This window comes from Podarcis vaucheri (assembly GCF_965113315.1).
Source record: "Podarcis vaucheri genome assembly, chromosome: 1".
In the NCBI taxonomy this organism is placed as follows: Eukaryota; Metazoa; Chordata; class Lepidosauria; order Squamata; family Lacertidae; genus Podarcis; species Podarcis vaucheri.
In genome coordinates, this window is record NC_138759.1 from 71,039,776 (window position 1) to 71,060,837 (window position 21,062).

Here is a 21,062-nt window from a genome sequence, read left to right on the forward strand (position 1 = left end):
AACCTTCCGATCGGCAAGCCCAAGGCTCAGTGGTTTAGACCACAGTGCCACCTGCGTCCCTTATATGTCTGGTTAGGCTTGGGTAAATGAAAACATTGTAAGCAGATGTCAGAAAGAGTACAGCGAAGATACCTGCCTGATGTCAGATGTACCAGAAAAGCAATGATATAAACACCTGGAAGCTACTACATCTGGCAACCTTAATAAATTGTAATTCATTATTCTACTGATATCTGTTATAAAAATCCTGTAAGCAAACCTTTGTGCAAAAATAAATAAATAATTTATTTCATTACTGGATTCTTCTTTTTGGTATACAAGTAATCTTTTATTCTCTTGCAGAAGGAAATGTGAGCCATGCCTTTACAAAGTATTAAATGTAGCAGAGGTTAATGGGCAACCAGTATATTATTGAAGAGAGAGGTGGTGGAAGTTGCATTACTGTGGTTAATGTTGACATTTTATGACTTGACAAAACCCACCCACCCCTAGAGAAAATTACTGCTCCTGCCACCTGTTCTCATCACTGGATATAACCAACCTCTGTCTAAGCTCAGCTAGATTTAGGTAGAGAGATGAGCACCTAGTGAAATCCTTCTTAAATTGATAAGATTCTAATCCTTTATAAAAATTTCATAGTCCATTCCCTAAATATTTTTCTCCCCCAATCCTGTGTTGCACTTAATAGTCAGGTGTAGAAGCTAGTTGCATATGTAAATGATAGAAGGTTGTTTGATTTAGGTTAGATTGCAGGGAATGATTTATGTTTAATGAAAAGATAAAGGCTTTACAGAATGGCCTGAAATGCATGTTTGATTTATTTAATAACTGTTTCCAGAAGAGGTATTTTTCTCTTGACAGAGTTTGAACAGCTGCAAAGAGGTGTTGATGCACCTGAGCTGTTAAAGCTAAATTTTATAATGGCCTTTCCCCCCCAAAGTAGTGTATCTGATATACAAGGCCTTAAAAGTATATTCTTAAAAAAAATAAAAATCCAAATCCATTTTTTCTGACAGACAAAGGTGCCAATTTGTTTATTAAAAACATTAACATTTTTCAATTACGAAGCAATATTATAGGGATTCAGCATTTGTGTGTCAAATGATTATACTAGATCTACTTAATAAAAACTACAAATGTCCTCTTGAATCAAGTCAATTTGATTCAAATGTATGAAGAATGAACTTTCATGTTCTGCTGTATGTGTGGCTTGCCCTGTTTTTTATAAAGTAAATATTGTAATTTGAGCAGAAGGTATAGTGAAGTCCCCACACCTAGACTTTCTAATAATCATGGTGTTATGGACTGTATGCGTATCATGCATTAGCTGCCTATCTGTTGATAATTTTGATACCCTGTGAGCAAATGAGATCCAAAATTCTTAAATAGTTTTTTTACTTGCTTTAAAAGTTTGAAGCCTGTAGGCAACTTAATTCCGATAATCAAGTACTTATGTTCAACAACTATAATTGCAATGCCATAAATTCAGCAACCAGCAGAAAACACCAAACATTTACATGATTTTATAAGAATGATTTTGCTCACAAGTCTCTATGTATAATTATTTAGATTTGCAAGATATCCTTCCCTTAAATGACTGATAAGATGCATCTTTAGTACTCTCAGTGCCTTTGCAAAATACCGTAAGTTCACAGTAACCAACACTTTACATTTGCCTCCGCAGTTGGGTGAGAATATTGAACCTTCCCATCCCCATTCTCCAATTTCAGACCCACTTGTTCAGTGCTGTAAGCGTAACTCAAGATGTTAAGCAAATTCAACTAAGTTGTTACCAACATGAAATGAGTCAGTTCACACAATGGGACTCTTCCAACTCTCCCCCTGCTCACCCCCAAGCCCCCTAAATCTGCTCTGGAGGGTACCCTAAGAACAGGTTTAAGTGTTGAACAGGAGGGAGGAGAAGGAATGTTTTGACCATGATCTGAACTCGTGTGTTGGCCAAGTGCCTTTCTTCAGCTAAGAGCTTGCATGAATACATGAAGATGCCCCATCAGCTATGGACTCAATTGAAAGACCATAGCTCAGCACATGTTTTGCCTGCAGAAGGTCCCAGATTCAATCCCTGCCATCTCCAATTAAAAAGGGTTCTTAGGTACAGGTGATCAGAAGGATCCCTCTTTGCATGAGCCCCTGGAAAGCTGCTGCCAGTTGAAGTAGATTGTGCAAGATTAGATGGACATTTTGAGCTAGTTTAAGACCTACTTTCTTTTATTGTATTTTGAATGCTGTTAGCCACCTTGAGCAGACCTTTGGTAAATGGAAAGGGGTGGTATAAATAAATAACAATACAAGGAGTATTAATAAAAAAAACTAGTTACTCTCTGTTCCTTCTAAGCCAGTTGATTGGTTACCTGAGATTTCCTTTTTTAACTGGAGATGCCAGGGATTGAACTTGGGCACTTGTGCTCTGCCAGTTTGCTCTGCCAGTTTGCTATGACATCTATTCATTCACAGGTGAATTTAAAGTGGCAGAGGACTGGCTTGAAACTCTGATTTTCCCTACCTCTGAATGTTCTCTGTTTAATGTGGGGATAATTGTGTTTATTGCTAAATATTTTGATTGTTATGTTTTTAATGGGCTTATTTTATGCTTACTATAAACTTTGCTTTTAATGTTTAATGGAATTGTTTTATTGTTTTTTATAATTAATTTTTTTATATACTTATAAATGACTTAGAACAGCTCACTGATCTAGAACAGACAGTTATGCAAGAAGAGTAATGGGGCATTATTATTAGTGCAAGTCAGCTCCCCGCCCAAATTTTATTTCCGAAATGTAGCTAACAGGTATAAAAAGAATTAAGTGATCCTGATCTTGGACCTACATCCAGCAGATATTATAATTAAGATTTTCACTAGTTGTGATCAAAGTGCATTTTTAAATTATTATAGTTAGATTTTTATTTGAAAAGCTGAATTATTATTAAAAAGTTTTTTATACATCTGAGGAATCAACTTTCACTGAGTTTTATTCAGGAATAAATACTTCTGAATATTTCATTGTTACCAGTTGTTGATTTGTGATTGGGATTTACCTGAGTTTTAAACAATGACAAGTGGGAAAGAAAATTATTTTATTCTAAAACACACAAAATAAATATGCCAGAACAAATTCACATCTGGTTGGTGGATTTTTTTCATGGACAGATTCCAAATTCATTGTCAAGATTAGTGTAAGCATTTATGGGTTTTCAGGATTTTGACTGGAATTTGAAATATTGTCTGCTGAAGCATTGGACAAATCGGTGTCTCAAAGGTCTTTTATGTACTAAATTTGGAGGGGATTTTGAATGTGTCCTAAGCTTTTGAATGTGTTCTAATCTCAAAGTATGTCATATTTTGAGGCTTGTGTTTTGGGATTTCAGATTGCATTCCCAGAATACTGAAATGTGCACACACAATTCTTTGAAGGTCCCCTTTCTTTTTTAAGAGACTGTGAAGTGTGTTGAGATTTTTTTCCTATGAAAAGTACGACTATACTTTGTGTCAGTAGTATAATCTTAAAGTATGTCAAGTGTGTGTGTGTGTGTGTGTGTGTGTGAGAGAGAGAGAGAGAGAGAGAGAGAGAGAAGAATGCCAGCAGCTGGGAACAGCGTGGCCATGGATAAACTCAAAACACCACTGGTAGATGTGCTAGTTGCAGCCCCTTCCAAGTCTGCAGTTTTTACTTCTGTTATAAACAGCCTCTGCAGAGATATGTGATAAGCTTGTAGAAGTTGCTGTCTACAAGACTTCTGCAGCCTCCTTGACTACTATTCAGGATCCAACAGCAACTCTTTTTTTGCCAGAGCTGTCATTTGTAAGCAAAAGTTACTCTACAGGGGGCAAAGGGGAGGAAACCAAGGATAAGTTGTACAACACTGTCCCTGTTTCACATTCATGTAGACATATTACATCTTATCAACTTTATTTTCTTGCAAATTCAGCCTGTCCATAATAACATGTCAAGTCCAACTGATTTTCAGTGGTTGGGTTAATCAGGTACTTACATTTCTGACAATGGAACCAGTGGAACTCTAAAAGTTCTTGCATTGGGCATGATTTAGCTAAAATTACTTGAAATGCAATCTCAAACCAAGTTATGACCAGGAGAAAGCTATGTATGTTTGGGTGACAATCTTTGAAGCAGTTATGGAACTATTATTTAATATTTGCCAGTGGTAGACTTTGGGCTCTCAAATTTCAGCAGCGCCCTGTGTGTCACTGAAATTAGGCAACCTGCCACCTTTCATGCTCCATTCTATAGCATTATTGTGGTGCCCCCTTGCAGTGCAGTACTCAGTATGGCCAAACTGGTTGTGCTACCTTAAACCGCCCCTGTGTTTGCTTTCCATACTCATGAATGATCCATAAAAGTGGAGTTTGTAAGGATAAACTTTGAAGAATTGGAAGTTCTTATTATGCTGTTGTAAGTGCTAGTCCAGCAGAGGATGTTGTCTTGTCATTGAACTGTCCCAGAAATAGTTACTGAACAGCAGTCTATAAATTTATTAAATAAATAAATAAAGCCACATTTCAGACAGCTCCACCTACTTCTGGCAGCAGAGCCTGTCCCTTGTGGAATCAGTTGATGCGTTTGGGCTACAGCAAGTATAGTACAGGCTTCATGTATGGAATTCCCTGGCAGCTTGCTTGTCTAGAGGGAGCTGTAGAGTTTAAGGATTTTTTTTTTTTTTTGAAAAGTTGCTGGAGCTGAACCCGACAGCTAAGAGGAATTTGTTTTATTTTTTACTTAGAAAGACATTAAAGCTTTAAAATGGTCTTGTTTTTAACGTTCTGGATTGTTCAACCCGAATAAGTAACTGGCATGTTTTCCCCAAATGTCAACATCTCTGGTTTCTGTAGGAACTTATGTGTTGTCAACACTTTTTGTTACAAAACATCTGTGTACCAGGAATCCTAAGGCGAAGTTCAAGTGTGATGTCTACTTTTGACTCCAGTGACTGAAAAAGCCTTAATTACTGCAGGATTGATAGCATTGCTGCAGAGAATGGCATCCCTGCTACATGCTGTTGTTAGGTGTGGCACATTATAAGAATTTATTTTTGGATGGTCAGATCAGTTTAGGGAATTGGATTCATCTGTCTTTATTTTACAAGGATTTGCTGAATGAAGAAGAGAGAGAAATGTTAGTGTGGAAACTTACTTTTGTGCTAGAGATGCAGTCATATGTCTCTTCTCTTCTTTTTTGAGTGCTCTCTAAGTGCTAGTTCAGGCCCTGTGGGATTTGACATCTTTCCACAGGGCCTCCAAGACGGAGCTGTTCCGCCAGGCCTTTGGTCCAGGCCCAGTCTGACCCCTTTCTTTCTATGGGACCCTGTATGTAAGTGGCCTCCTTGGTTCTTTTCTTTCGGCCCATATGAGACCAGCACGAGTGGCTGGGTCTGGTGAACTTTTAATTCCTTACCTCTACGGTTATGATCTCCTTGGCTGCTGCATTTCTGGATCCAGATGTTTCAGGAAATTTGAAATATCTAAAGGGCTGTCACATGGAAGATGGAGCAAACTTGTTTTCTCCTACCCTGGAAGATAGGACCAAAACCAATGGCTTCAAATTACAAGAAAGGAGATCCAACTAAACATCAAAAGGAACTTTCTGGCGGTAAAAGCCATTCAACAGTGGAACAGACTCCCTTAGAAGGTGTTGGACTCTCCTTCCTTGGGTGTTTTTAAGCAGAGTATGAATGGCCATCTGTCATGGATGCTTTAGTTGAGATTCTTGCATTGCAGGGAGTTGGACTAGATGACCCTTGGGGGTTCCTTCCAATTCTACAATTTTATGCTTCTGTGATTTATGAACAGAAAATTGAAAGAGAATAGACAAACAGGTTTCAGTCTAAAATTAGTACATAGTGAATACTGAATATAGGTTCAGTAGTCAATGAAGTAATGTATTTCAAAATGTTTGAGTGTCCAGTTGGAGTCAAGGTGATTGTTTAGTGTTACCATGGATAGAGATTTTAGTCATCCACATTTTAAAATCTTGCAATTTGACCTTGATGTGTCCACAAGCAGTTTATATTATCTTGTGAACCTCCCTGAGATCTTTTGATGAAGGGTGAATTGTTGTTGTTGTTACAAAAAGACAGTAACCAATTAAAAATAGAAACAGAAAAATTAAATCCACTAAAAACAGTAGAGAAGATCAGAAGCTCAATGAATGAAAACCAAGTGGGGAACTATAATAGGACAGGTGGTGAGGTGATGGTGTTTAAGCTGCACGCCTAGACCATTTTTGCTAGAAATGGAAATATCAGGAAATTGTATAGACATACAATATCAATGGGAATAGGAATGGAATTCCACGTATCTGCCAAGCACAATGAAATAAGTTGATTAATATATATTGGGCTGCATCACAAACTACAAAATTAATGGTAAATGTCTGCATTTCCATAGATGTATGGTGTGAGAATGCTGTGCAACTTAAAAAAAATACTACTGTGGTGCCTCGCAAGACAAAAGTAATCCGTTCCGCGAGTCTCTTCGTCTTGCGGTTTTTTCGTCTTGCGAAGCACGGCTATTAACGGCTTAGCGGCTATTAACGGCTATTAACGGCTATTAACGGCTTAGCGGCTTTAAGAAAAAGGAAACAAACTCGCAAGAACTCGCAAGACGTTTCGTCTTGCGAAGCAAGCCCATTGGGAAATTCGTCTTGCGGAACGACTCAAAAAACGGAAAACTCTTTCGTCTTGCACATTTTTCGTCTTGCAAGGCATTCGTCTTGCGAGGTACCACTGTATATGCTATGTCTGTGTAGAAAAGGAGAAGTAATTATACCTGCATTTTTGCTGCTCATGCCATAAGCCAGGTAGGAATTTGGCATCATTTTGTTTTGGCTTGGTGTATGTTTTTATAAGTGGAGGGGGGCAGGAAATAATCTTTATACAATGCTTTCTGTCAAGATGATGTAGTCAAACATGTAATATCATTTTGGCAAAAGCTTTCTTACTTATGCCAAGATGCTGAAATAAAATCTCTTTTTTTACTTCATGTAGTTCTGAGCCATGAGTATTAGTGTCAAATGGAAGCTCATGTAAAGTTTTGCCAGCATGAGACTCAGTTCTGGTATGTGTAGTTATTTGGTGCACTTCTTCAAAACTGCTGTGAAAGCTCAGTTGTTGAGTTCATACACTTTGCAGCCAAAATATTGTTCCAAATGTCCTGCTCAGTGTACTTATTTAAATGTTGATTAATTAGGTAACCCCCTCAAAAATCTATTAAGTAGGAATCATAGGTAATAAAAAGCTTTCTCCCAATAGATATTTGTGTCACTACTTTTATCTCTTTAATCATTATAGATACTGTGAAAACAGAGTTACAGATACTCGACTGTGTTTTGTTCCATTACATACTTGGTTGCACCTCATCAAAGAGATGGTTTAGAAGGTGGTGAGATGGTGTTATAAAACATTATAAATGACAGTGTTGAAAACAAAACACTTTTGTCTACTGAAAACAGAGGCAGTTTATTCAGGCACTAAAGCAGGATATATCCTACAGGAGTGCCAGTTGCTATACCTAATACTGCTGCCAATATGATGCTAAATTTGCAAAAGGCCAATAATCTTACATTCATCCTTAGAGCAACTATGTAAGATAAGTCAGTATTCCTATTTATAGGTGTGAAAATTGAATTGAAAATGGTGGCTTACTCAAAGTCAGGCAGCATGTGGATGTGGGACTTATTTCCATTGGTGAGAACCAACATATAGCAAAATATATCACTCAAGATTTAGCTAATGGGGAAGGGCCAGAACCTGCCAGTTCATATGAAGGTGGCCAACTCTATGTGACTCGGGCTCCCACCTTCCCAGTGGCAATAGCCTTCATTGGTTCTTCAGCTGGTGCTGCCCTTAACACAGCAAGATTAAAATAATAAACAGAGGTTCTCTGTAGAAAGGAGCAGGCAAGGGTTATTATTAGGGGTTGGCAGCCATTTTGGACTAGTGGGCACATTTCAAATGTTCAGAGTTCTGGGAGCACCAGTCACAAAATCGCTGCCATGGTGGGTATGAGGCGGATAACAAAAGGACTGCTATGGGGAGCGAGGCATAACACAAAATTAGACAACCACCCCAACAACCTTACCTGACTCCCCAAGATAAGCATATGTCCTGCTTGTCCTGATTTTGGAGATCACCAGGGAACTTTCCTCAGTACCTGGAAAAATATACAAGGGAGCCAGACCACTTTCATTTAACAGAAATAGCTTGGAAGGTATCTGCACATTTTACCCCTTTATAGGAGACTTAGTATAAATAAATAAATAAATAAATAAATCAAAATTCAGAGACTATGGCATCTGCCCAGAGGCACCACTGGAAGCCCCCACTGGGTGTGGGTTGGCTGCCTCTGGGCTTTATAATCCCGTAAGCCTTTTTGGATTTGAAGCTACTGTAGTGCCTACTGGAGAATAGGCAAGGTAAGAAAAACAAAGACTTACTTAACTGCTGCTCTCCAACAGAGCAGGGTACAATCCTATGTGCCAGGACAGTCCAACTTTTCATACCGAGTGGGCTGCAAGAGTACTTTGACACAGAACCTGTGGGCAGCACACTGCCTTGTTGTGCATGAGAGGGGAAGGAAGTGAAAGGGCCCTCCATCACTTGTGCTGACTTCCCAAAGCTGACTAAGTGAGGACTGGGCTTTGAGAAGGAGGCACAGGACTCTGGCAGATGGAAGATGGAAAAGATGGAAGAGCACTAACTAGACTTTGGGAAGGAGTGGGAAGGATTCTAGAACTCTGTCACAGCCCTCACAACTCCTTCCCAAAGCCAAGCACTTCGCTTATTCAGCTTTGAGAAGGAAGCACAAGGGCCGACCAAGCTGGGAGGGGGGCATTCAAATGCTATCAAGGGCTGCCCAAAAGGCATTGAGCGTCACATGTTGGACCACCCTGTCCTTTATCTTCACCTTCAGTCTCCAGCTTTCTTGGCCTTCTAGCTTTTCTCTTTGCTTGCTTGCTTGCCTGCTGAAAGTAGTATCTACTGCCCAGCAGTCTTTCTTCTGATCCTCATCTATAAAACTAACAAAACACGTTTTAATGGCCTTTCTTCCTCACATCCATTTTGCTTGACTGCCCACTGCATTCTTTTCAGACTGCTGTTGTTGATTTGTCATGTGAGCAGACACATGGTGTGTGTGTGTGTGTGTGTGTGTGTGTGTGTGTGTCTGTGTGTGTCTGTGTGTGTTACTCTTGAGTACAGTCTGAGGAAGGTTTGAAGGCAAGCAGGAATCTAGCAATTGGTAGAGCTCTAGCAGAACTTCTTTAAACAACATTCTGCAGGCATTATTCTACTAGTGCACAGGTATGTCCCAGCATCGGAACCCTTTACCTTCTCATGTTTTCCATATATGTCTGTCTCTGCCCGCTGGACCACACTGAGTTTTGTTCAGTGCAATTAAGGTCTTTATATGTGCATGTTCTCCATTATAGGTACATCTGCAAACAGTCTTGTGAAAAAATGTGATGCAAATTGAATGAATAGGTAAATTATTGTGGTCTTTTGTGTAAATATTACCAACATAAAGCCTTACCAACTGAGTCTGCAAGTTTGAGCTGGCAGAAGGAAGTAAATATTGAAACAATGGCTTCTGGCATTAGGAGAAATGAAAAGTATTTAATGTGAAGAACAGCAGATCAAAATTCCTCCACAAGATAGTAATGTGGAATTATTGGTATATCACACTTTAAAGTCTTCTGTTCATTGCTTTTGTTACACTTCACCTCATTTTAATCAATGCAAAATCTCCCCCCCATAAAAGTGTTTATATACCACACACTAACATAAAATAGCAAGGCTGTTCACATCATAGAACAATATAATAAAACAATACCAAATATTCAGAAGAATGACTGGTTCATCTAAAAGAGAAAAGAACTGAATAGGCTTGTCAGCATAAAAAAGTCTCCAAGAGACTTGGTATTACCCTAACGTTTGACATACTTTGTGGATAGTCATTTTGCTTGTTTATTAAAACAGTTTAATACAGGGGATACGGACCTGTGGCCCTCCAAATGTTGATGAAGTAAAACACTAATCTTTCCTGACCATTGGCCCACCTCTCTGGGACTGATGGGAATTGCAATCCAACAATATCTGTAAAGCCACAGGTTCTCCATCTCTTGCTTAATACTTAAAGCCAATGTCTAGAGAGATAAACAGCAGCATTTGGCATTCAGTTACTAACATAAAAACTGCACATGTTACCCATCGAAGATATACATGTCAAAGGAAGACAGAAGTTCATAACACAGATCAGTACTGGGCAGGAGTCTTTTGGTTCTCGTAACGCTCCTCTACATATTAGGCAGTGTATTTTCCAGATTCTCAGTGAAATCTGTTTTTTATCCTCTGCAAGTTAGCTTGCAGAGTTATTGTCAGTTATTAAAATGTCATAGGATTTAGGACAACCTATGTTTCCTGGTACAAAAATCTTTAACTAATTTACCTGGAACTCGCACAGAATAAGCCAAATCTCTTTGTCTAATTGTTTGTTTTCAGGCTTTTAGAATCATTCATTTTAATAACATTGCTTTTGTTTCTGGATAGATGATTTTGTTTAAGATTATCACAATAGGTCCTTAGGCCATTTAACTCCTTAGAATGGCTTGATATACAGTCCTGTACCAGAATGAAACAAATGTATTGCCTTGCAGTAATTACTCTGAAAACTTGACTGACAAAACTACAATAATAGGATACCTACTGGTGACAGCACATATGATCATAGCCACCTTTGGGAAAGATCTTAAAGGAGCTAATTTAACATCTTGGTAAAAGAGGGAATGGCACTTACTGAAAAACTAGCATATAAATTAAGGCTGGCAAGATGAATTAAACAAGAATGATACTTTTGTGGGAGAATTTGGAACTTTATTACTTCCACAAACACATCAGAAAACAGAAGACATGCCCCTAAGGTGTATGTTAATTTCATTATAATTAGTGTGATTTTTGTTGACATTTCATGGGGATTACGCTTACACAGCGTAAACAAGGGTGTCTCAGATGTTGAAGGAGTTTCTGTTTATTGTTATTCTGCGATGTTTGTCCATATCGCAGGATGTGTTCTTCCAGGTATGCTACCAAAAATACACATTTTTATTTTCAAAAACAAACAAGCAGATTTACTATCTCATTGTTTTTATGCCTAGAAACATATGGATGGGACCTCTTCACCATAGCAATACTTTTGGACTGAGATTAGCTGAGGTGCAGAGAATTGATTGTCCAGAGAAATTCAAATGGATGATGGAAGGATGAATGGGACAGGAAAGAATGTGGTGTTGAGTATTTTTGGAGGGGTGGGGAGGAGTTAAACTTGCTTGACTTTTTGGTTGGTAGGGATAACCCTTAATTGCCATAATAGGCCAGCCTCTACTGACTTTAATCAGAGAGTAGGAGAAAATGAGTATTTATTTAGGGGACCCTCAGCAGCACAGGGTCCTATATATGCATATTGCCCTTCTCTACATAGCCACCATTACAACCACCTGTGTGTTGATTGAAGTGGCCAACTGGACCAGGGTTTCTCTTTAAGTGTTTCCATTTAGGGTGGCATATATCGGGAAGCTGAAGAGGAATGGGTAGCACAAGTGATAATTATAAATAATTAAAAAAACACAATTATTCCAGCACTGGTCTCCTTTGCATAAATACTCGTGCATATATTTAATATTAGTTTCAGGTACACTGGTTTACCCAAACAAGCCAGGCTGTAAGCTGTTAAATTTTACATTTAGATCACTATTTTATGACTCAACACTCCAGTATTCTGGGCATCGGTTTTGACTTGTCTTAGAAAATGATAATGAATTTCTCACAGTATTCCAGCATGATGTTAAATTTGCCAGTCTGTTGAAAAATGTGATGGAGATTGCATAAATAAGTGTGCTCCTTTTTTGTTTCTCCAAATCTCACATTACAGTAATTGCAGTCAAGAATAGTTACACATTGGAAAACGAAAAAGCAGTAAATGTTAACAGGCCATTTCTTCATAGCTCGAGAACAGAATACCATGAAATCAAGCAACTAAATTACTTGTCAGTTAGTTGTATCTCACTAAATGCACAGAGAAAAGAGAGTAAAGTACATGTTTTCTTGTTTCTATAATCCTGATTACTAGAAGGCATAATAATCTGTCCTTAATTATGCATACTCATTGTGCTAAAGAATGCCTTAGGTGGCCTTTTGTATAAGATATCAATACTACATTACGAAGCTTGCCATAGTTCAAGTTGCAAGGGGACTTGTAACTGGAAGAAAGTGAGAAGATTATGATAAGATTCCCATATAAGGCATTTACACACTGGAGAAGATTATCTCCACTCCTTTTACTTCACTGTTCTTCCATAGATGTTTCATGAGTGAAGAGTATGACTAATTATAGAAGATGATAAATTCATTGAAAATAGTATTCTAAGCATAGAGATCTACATGTATTGACCACATCAGCCATTTCCCCTCTCTAGTTGTAAACATAGGATGGAACACTCAGCTATTCCCAAGTGCCAACATTTTGAGGCTAAAAATTATTAGGATGTAATTTCCGTGTGCTGCGCTGGTGCCGGCTCGCCAGAGCAGCTTCGTCATGCTGGCCACGTGACCCGGAAGTGTCCTCGGACAGTGCTGGCCCCTGGCCTCTTAAGTGAGATGGGCGCACAACCCTAGAGTCGGACACCACTGGCCTTCGGGCAGGGGTACCTTTACCTTTACCTTTCTTATTTCTTACATGCTCCTCAGTTACAAATTATTGGTGTTTGAGGAGACACTTTGAAGTTACTTTGCAGGTTGTTGAATCTGAAGTATGATGATCTTAGCTTTTTGTTTGTTATCGATTCTGAGCTTTGAGTGTTTGTATCTAGCATTCTCTTCTCTTCTGAAACTACTTGAGTGAGTTCTTAATTTGAGGAGTAGAGAAATAAATGAAAGTCATGATGTCATTTTTTGATACTATTCGCCTGAAACACAAAATTATGCTTCCTGGGTGAGGCTAGCATATGGAACTTAGCCAGTGAAGGGCTGAACTCAATGAGATAAAAGGATGATGCCCAGTAGGTGAGCTCAACCACAGCCTATAAAAGAATATTCAGATAATTTCTCTCCTCTCTTCTATTGCTGACTGTTCTGGCCTCATTGGCAGCTGTAGCACACTGACCTCTCTTTTTCCAAAGTAGTTGTGCTAATAATTATCTCAGTAGACAGGCTTGAGTGAGTGGAACAGATTAACCCCATCTGGCTACTTCAGGCTTCCTCAACCTTGGCCCTCCAGCTGTTTTTGGCCTACAACTCCCATGATCCATAGCTAGCAGGACTAGTGGTCAGGGATGCTGGGAACTGTAGTCTCAAAACATCTGGAAGGCCGAGGTTGAGGAAGCCTGGGCTAGCTAGTCTACTACAGTTCATTCAGATATTTCCCCAAAACCCATTTTTTCTGCAAACCCTTTGGCTTACTGCAAGTGCTATGAGCCATTGAGCCTGGTAAGAAGACCCATCCACTTTGAACTGTATTTAATCCTATAACTGTGGCCTTTTGGATCAGAATGAGTAATGAAGATTATTTTTGCAGCAATTTGTTTTTGAAATATTGCATACTTTGTTTATTGTGAGACACTTTGGGCACATATTTTACTGTGAAAAAGCAACACAATAGCATTCTCCTCATGCAGATCCCTTCCCAAATTCCAACTGTACTGTATTCTTAATTTGTCTATCTGGATTTTGGCTTCAGATAAAGCTAGTCTGTCTGTATTGTTTGTAATTGTATATATATACCATACTGCAGGCATCCTTTACATCTTCAGTATGACGATAGATTATTTCAGTATTGGTATTTTTTCTTGGCAGTCTCAAATACAAATTGTTTCGATATAATTGATAAGAAAACTTTCAGTATCAGTCTGGCATCCACACAATGTAACTTTATTCCCTTCCCTTTCCTCTGTCTCAGATGATATCTGAAACAGAATATTTTTATGCTTCAGGGAATAGTTTATAACTTTTAGGGATAAATCAAATTGACCCATAGAGAAATATATGTCATCTATCTTCTTTACTGGAACTTATAATGCATTAGGCGGAATATAACTACATTACTAATATGCTGCATGTACAAGTATACAATAATATGTTATATAATAACTTAAATAATATTTCATTGTCAACAATCTGGCAACTGCTGGCTTTTTAAAATAAATTGTGGAAAAAGAAAGCTGTGCTTTTATATACACAGTAGGATAGTTTTTGATATGTATGAAACAAAAAATCTGTCATAGCCATTGTGTTTGATCAAACCATACTGAACATTTTGAAAGAGCTGATTAATGCATGAGCAGAAAGTTCTGGATTGTTAAGTATATCCAAGTTGGTATATCATTTCACAAGTATTAACTGTTCTCACAACATGGCTTCCATGTATGACCTTAATGTCATTTTATGATGGTTCCTGAAGGCACTTCGAAAACATTAAATATATTCGAAGAATAATTCCTTTTGCTGCCATACATTATAAAACTTCAATCACAATCTTGCTCAGCCCAGCAATGTACTAAATTTATATACAGAATTTCTGCTTTAGCATACTTTATTCTAAATGCTTAAAGTAGGTAACACTGTAGAATAAAATATATTATTATTATATATGTGAAACTGACAACCATATATAAAGCACAAGTATCAATCCTACATTTGTTTTTAGCTAACCACCAAAAGCCATTTTAAATTCAAAGGTCTTACAATATTTCCAGATGGCTCCTGGGTATGCACTTTTGGCAAATCTTCAGAAGAAAGAATATCCATGAATGTAGGGCAACCACCAGGAATACATAGATGCTTGATGTACTAATTTGGAGATTTGGTCACTAGGATTGGCTGGTTCGCAAGCTTTGTTAGTAAATTGACAACTTTAAATTAAAATCCATCCTTAGCTGAAACATTTATTTACCATGGACAACCCCATTCTAAGATTATTCTGCTGTACCTTTTTAAAAGCAACCCTTGTTCCTAGTCTATTGTCAGGGACAGACTGGGCACTGAGTAGTGGTGGCTGGATACTGGTGAGTGGCCATTGGGAGAAGGTGTGTTGGAAGAAGTGATCATTGATCTGGGGGAGCCTGTAACAGCCAGGAGACGAGTCAGGAGAAGCTGCAGGACTGGAGTGTGAAGAACAGGTTCAGGAGGAGAGAGAGATAGGTCAGGCTGGTGGAGAATCAAGGGCTTCCCTACCTCCTCCTCCTGTCCCCATCTCTCCTGTTCCATTGTCTCAAAAAAAGGAACAACAACCAGAAGAGGGTTGAAGTGGGAGGAGCAGAAACCCCAGAGTCTTTGCCAGCTTGTTTACAGCTCGGGTGGAGGGCGATACATGAACCAAGTTGGGGGGCTTGGACCTCTCTGTTGCTGCAACTGCCTCATCGGGTGCGCATCTAGGAGTAGCTGACAGATGTAGGACTGATGGACATACCATTCCCTAACCTTTGACAACAAAGAGTCAATTCCTCACTCTTGACATTCCTTGCCTGAGCTCCTGACATCTATTGAGAACTCTCCCACTACTTTCTACACTCAGTGTCCTTCCGTTCTAGCTCCATGCCACAGCCACTGCTTTTGTGCAACTTGCCTTCTCTTATGCTCAACAACCCCACCCTGACTTCATGCACATTCAGGATTCTGATGCGGCACTACAAATCTTACATTTTTATTATACAGTAAGCTGAGTCATGACAATGAGTGACATCACCACCTCACAGCCTCCAGAAAACTTATGACATAGAACTTATTAAATAATTTATACCTCATTTTAAATTAGTCCCATGGGTCTCTTGAGATAGCTTCACTAGAGGAACAGAAACATTAATGCTTGTCTTTACAAAATATACATAAATATGCACTCATTTTAGGAATTGCGGCCAACTCTTATCTGTTCAGTTAATACACAATTGAATGCCTTGAGTAAGGTCAGTTATTGAAACATATTGTGTTGAATATTCCCAACAGATGATAAAAAGATCCTCCTTTAATATTTAAATACCTTTTTCAGTAGCCTTCCACAATCACTGAGAAATTCATTCTTTTACCTAGACAAAGCAGATTGTTTATCACAGTGATTTAATTCTGTATTATTTTAGTTTTGTTTTTTGAAATATGGATTATAAAATAATCCAGAGAGACAGAATCATAGAATCATAGAGTTGGAAGAGACCACAAGGGCCATCGAGCCCAACCCCCTGCCAAGCAGGAAACAACTTGAAGTTCATTGAACAAGGGAGTCTCCTAAAGGTTTATGGAGGAAATAAGGTTTGACTTCTTTTTTTGTAAAGACAAAAATCTCATAAAGCAGTGATTAAAATACCTACTGGCTTAACAAATTAAATGTTACAAATACACTGTACCACCACTTCTTGGGACCTGTTGTGAGAAACCAAATTAGATCTTGTTATGCAAGTGTCATGTTATCTGGATTAGTCTGCACAGATCCTTTTGAGTCAAATATGTAATAGAATGGAAAACAGTGTTAGAAAGCTGTTTGGATATGTTAATGGGCTTCTGTACAAAATAAGCTATTTATATATTTTTCGTTAGATGAAATTAGCCTCATTGTTGAAATACTGATTGGAATCTGATTAGTACAAAAATAGCACTGAATTCCAGTTTCCATTAATTAGCAGCATTTCTGCTACTTGTGTTCTGCGATTTATTCTATTTTGCAGCCTGATACTTTGTAGTCTTGAATACAGAAACTTTAATTTAGATGTTGCAAAGTAAGGTACAGTACAATAGTTTTTGTTTTCTTTAGCCCAGAGTTACCGCAAAAGTCTGGCACCAGGTTTGGATTCTGGAGAGCAGACCCTGAGGAACTCAAGATGTGTGTGTGTAGTTCTAGGCAAATAATAATGGAGTAGCCAAAAAGCACCACTCTTTCTATTGGTGAGACATTGATTTCTGAAGAGCAACACTACAGCTGAAAATTCTGGGTATTACAAGAAATGCCACAGTTTTGGAAGTGTTTGTGTGTATAATTTAGATGAGTTATTTCTGCAGCTGTCAATATTGTAAGAACAAAATATGCCATACTAGAAATGTTTCCAAGTGTTCCAAGTTTGTGAACTGTCAAGTAGATCTGCAATAAAATAAAAAACACTGTCCATTATAAGTATTTGTATTTATCATAGTTTTACAGATTATAAATGATTATTTTTAATCAATGTAGTTGGCCTGTGGGTTAAAACTATACTTGTGCTTTCTTTGATCATAGTTTTGTCAGCCTGGAGGATGGCATCTGTCCAGAGAGAGGAAGCAGCCTACGTTCTTTGTGGTGGTGCTCACAGATATAAACTCTGAACGGCATTATTGCTCTTGCCTGACTTTCTATGAAGCAGAGATCAATCTTCAGGTAAATATCTTATTGAATCATTCACACAGCGCATGCACACAAACCTAGGAACTCATTCCTACAAGTTCTTCAGTCACATATCCAGCACTTAATGTACCTCACTCATGCACATTTCATCTACAGCATCAGTTGCCTGGCCCATAATAACTGGGGATCTGAATTAAAAGAAATGTTTATGCAAACTCAAATATTATTCAATAATTTTGGTGTACTTATCTGTCTTCCAATTTACATTTGGCTCATTAACCAGTTGAATGGTTTCTCTCTGGAGATTGTGGAAGGAGTCCATGGAGGCTTTTAAGAAGAGGTTGGATGGCCATCTGTCATGGATGCTTTAGCTAAGATTCTTGCATTGCAGGGGGTTGGACTAGATGACCCTTGGGTCCCTTCCAAAGCTATAATTCTATGTTCAACATCTTTCCCTTGAGTCTTAGTAGTAGGATTTAAAGGGATGCTTATTTGAAACCTCTTTGTTACTTCTTCCCCCTCGCCCCCCAAAAAACTAGTTTCTGTTCAATGTAATTTGTATATTTATAGAAAGCAGTTCAACATGGTATTTTTATTTGCTCTCTTATTTGTGGTTTAACACAGGTTCTTAGTTCTACATTTCAGAATGATTTTAAAAACACATTACTCCCTCTGCTGGATGTCTGTGTATTGGAATAGATTAAAGCATAACAATTTTATTTTTATACATGTATTATATAGCATTAACACAATACAGTACAAAGCAATATAGTACAAACCATTATGGGATGATGGTCAATGCTAATATACTGCCATTGATGTAGAAATATCAATTGTAAGGGTTTGCGTGTTATTCATGTACACATATTTCCATAATTAGAACATGTACTTTCTTACTGTTTGCATGTTTGTTTAATCAATTATATTTAAAATGCTTAACTCCCACCCCATGTTTAGATCTGTGAATACATTCCTAAAAATAGAAAAGTTAGGTTAGATTTTGGGTGTAACCTTCTTGGCAGTTCCCCTTTAAAACATGTGTATTACTAATTTCTGGACAGTTTAAAATGCTTGCTGAAGTAATTTACCCAAATTGGAAATTTTAAATAATTTCTCTATGACACATTATTTGGAATCCTTTGTAGAAAGAATCTAGGGACCAAGATATTGCAACACTTAATTGTGAAATTTATTATAAATTGTTTGAAACTGCTTCTTTCCAACTTGCTCTTTGGCTAAGGCTAAGGTCATTCCAGTATTGAACATGATAGTGAGCTTCAAGAAGTTAATGGTTGTTGCTAGTTAGCAAAAATTATTAAATGGTTTGGAGTAATATTTTAATAGAGATAAGTGTATGTTTGGTCTGAGTCATTTTCAGCTCTGTTCATTCCTAAGTCCTGTTTCTGCAGGAATCTGTGAATTTAAAAAAAATTATGCAAGTTCACATTTATCTATGCATTTTGTACGAAATATGTATTTTTAAATGCGTTTTCTCTCAAAATAAGTAATTTCAGATGCATTTTTATGGATGTTGAACCAAGAGCTACATCACTGAAATTGGGAAAAAGCAAAATGCCAAAAAATGAACATGGTTATTTTACATGAAATATTTTAATGCAACATTTACAGGCAAATGTCTTCCAAAGATGGTGTATGTGTGTGTGTGTGTATATATATATATATATAAAACACACCCACATTAAACACACTTAATTAAAGCTAACTAAATTAAAAGGAAAATGTCCAGCCAACCCAAAACTAAATAATGACAAAGTACACTGGCAACCCCACAGAACAAAGCCTGATTTCAGGCAACAGTCAAGTATTGTTTTTTAAAAAACAGATGTGTTTTTAAAAAATGTCTTGCAATTGTGTACGGATGATGCCTGATGAACCAGCTCTGCATTCTTGAGACGTGGAAGCACAGCTTAAAAGGCCCAGTGCTCAAAGATAAGCATGAGAGGAAGGCCTCTACGTGGTTGATCTTGGCGTGCAGACAGGGTGATCTGAGTGAAGCTGATGCTTCAGATAGCTATGTTTTGATCCGTAATGCAGTTTGTAATAATCTCATATTAGATAATGTCATATTAAAGCTGTCTGATTCTTTCTTTTTCTCTCTCTAATTATTTTGTTATGTCTTTGTAAACTGTGTTTCTGCTTTAAATTTCCATATACTTCAATTCTCAGTGACAAATTAGTCTGCCCCCCCCCCCCGGAGAAATGGCAGTTCCAAGGAAGGGCTTTGTACCATGCTATTCACCATTACATGACATTGGGCTTCATTTCAGTTTGGGAATTTCAGGAATTGTTGCCTGCAAGGGAGAGGCAAAGTCTACATATGTACTTAACCACATAATCTAAAGAGAACATTAAAATGAAGCACAAACTCTGATAGACTGCAGTGAGATTTACAGAGCAATCCTTTGCATGTTCACAGAAAGTTGGCCAACTCTTATTTAGTGGTATTTTCATAATCCCAGGTTAGCATACCCAGGATTATACACTCAAAAATCTAAATGGTTTGGAGACCAATCTTGTACTGAACTACCCAGAAGCTCCCAGAGCGTGGTCTGAAGGCACAAGAGGCCACCACTTCCCTGAAGCTAAGCATGTTTGAATCTGAATAAGAACCATATTCATAAAGTGAGCCCTATTGAACTCAGTGAGACTTACATCTGTGTAACTATGAATAGAATTTCAATATTATCTTTTTATTACACCAAGAACAGAATGCATGTGTCTAAGGTCTCAAAATTAGATCAGTAGTCACCAGAAGAAGGCAAGCAGGAGCTCACAGAAAACAAAGGCCATGTATGCATGCTCTTCCCTTGTAGGTGGCAAATATCAAAATACATACTAGATTAAAAAGTTGACTACTTCTGTAGTATGCTTTGCTGTTAGTGTGCTGCCACAACTTTCTGCTGCTGTTACTGAGGCTGGAACCTCCTTCTGTTAACAGAACTCTTTCTCCATGAAGAATGAAATTAAAGCTCCTTCCATTCATAGTGTGAAAATATTGGAAACAACCCAATATGATCAAGCCTTCTAATGTAAGAGATGTGAAGTAGCAAAGTTTTACATTAAAACTGAGGCTACTAAGTTCTGGCAGTAGAAGGCAAAACATATAAGGTGTTATTCCCACATATTTTGGTCTGTATAATACACTTCATTGGAAGGTTTGGCTGCTTTCTGTAGTAAAAGACACCTAAAAGAATTTAGCGGCTGATACAAAATGCAAAACCATTGATGCATCACGTGCAATGCTTTTAAAAGCAATTCAAATGAAAATGCTGTATACACAGTTAAATCTTAAATTGTCTGCTTTTGTTTGTTATTCATGAGTGTGGTTAGAAGTTCTTTTATTCAGATTCCAGAACTAATATTTTAAAATTGTTCTAGAGTTTCTGTGGTCTGGAAGAAGTGCGTGAATTTATTCGGAGCATAACAAAGAGGCTAAGGGTTTATAACTGTTTGACGGTGGCCCTGAGTTGTTAATGTTAAAGGCATTGCCCTATCTATTTTAGGCTTCTTAAGTACTCCTGCATTTTTTAATCATAGGTGCATAGAATATGTCTGATTCTTCTAGGTATGTTGTTGCAATAGTGGGCAGGTGTGTCAGGAATACCAAACATGGACATAGAGGTTCACAGCAATGTTGGTAAAAAGTAACCAAAAACCA

The 21,062-nt window shown here is 37.9% G+C and overlaps 1 protein-coding gene across 2 annotated transcripts in view; it reads left to right on the forward strand.

The window, feature by feature from the left end:
* Positions 1-21,062, forward strand: part of SBF2 (SET binding factor 2) — a 227,000-nt gene that overhangs the window by 71,773 nt on the left and 134,165 nt on the right. For both annotated transcript variants that reach the window (XM_082192752.1, XM_082192753.1), the window contains exon 3: positions 17,279-17,416. In XM_082192752.1, the coding sequence (XP_082048878.1) occupies positions 17,279-17,416 (138 nt within the window). The remainder of the gene's footprint in view (positions 1-17,278; positions 17,417-21,062) is intronic.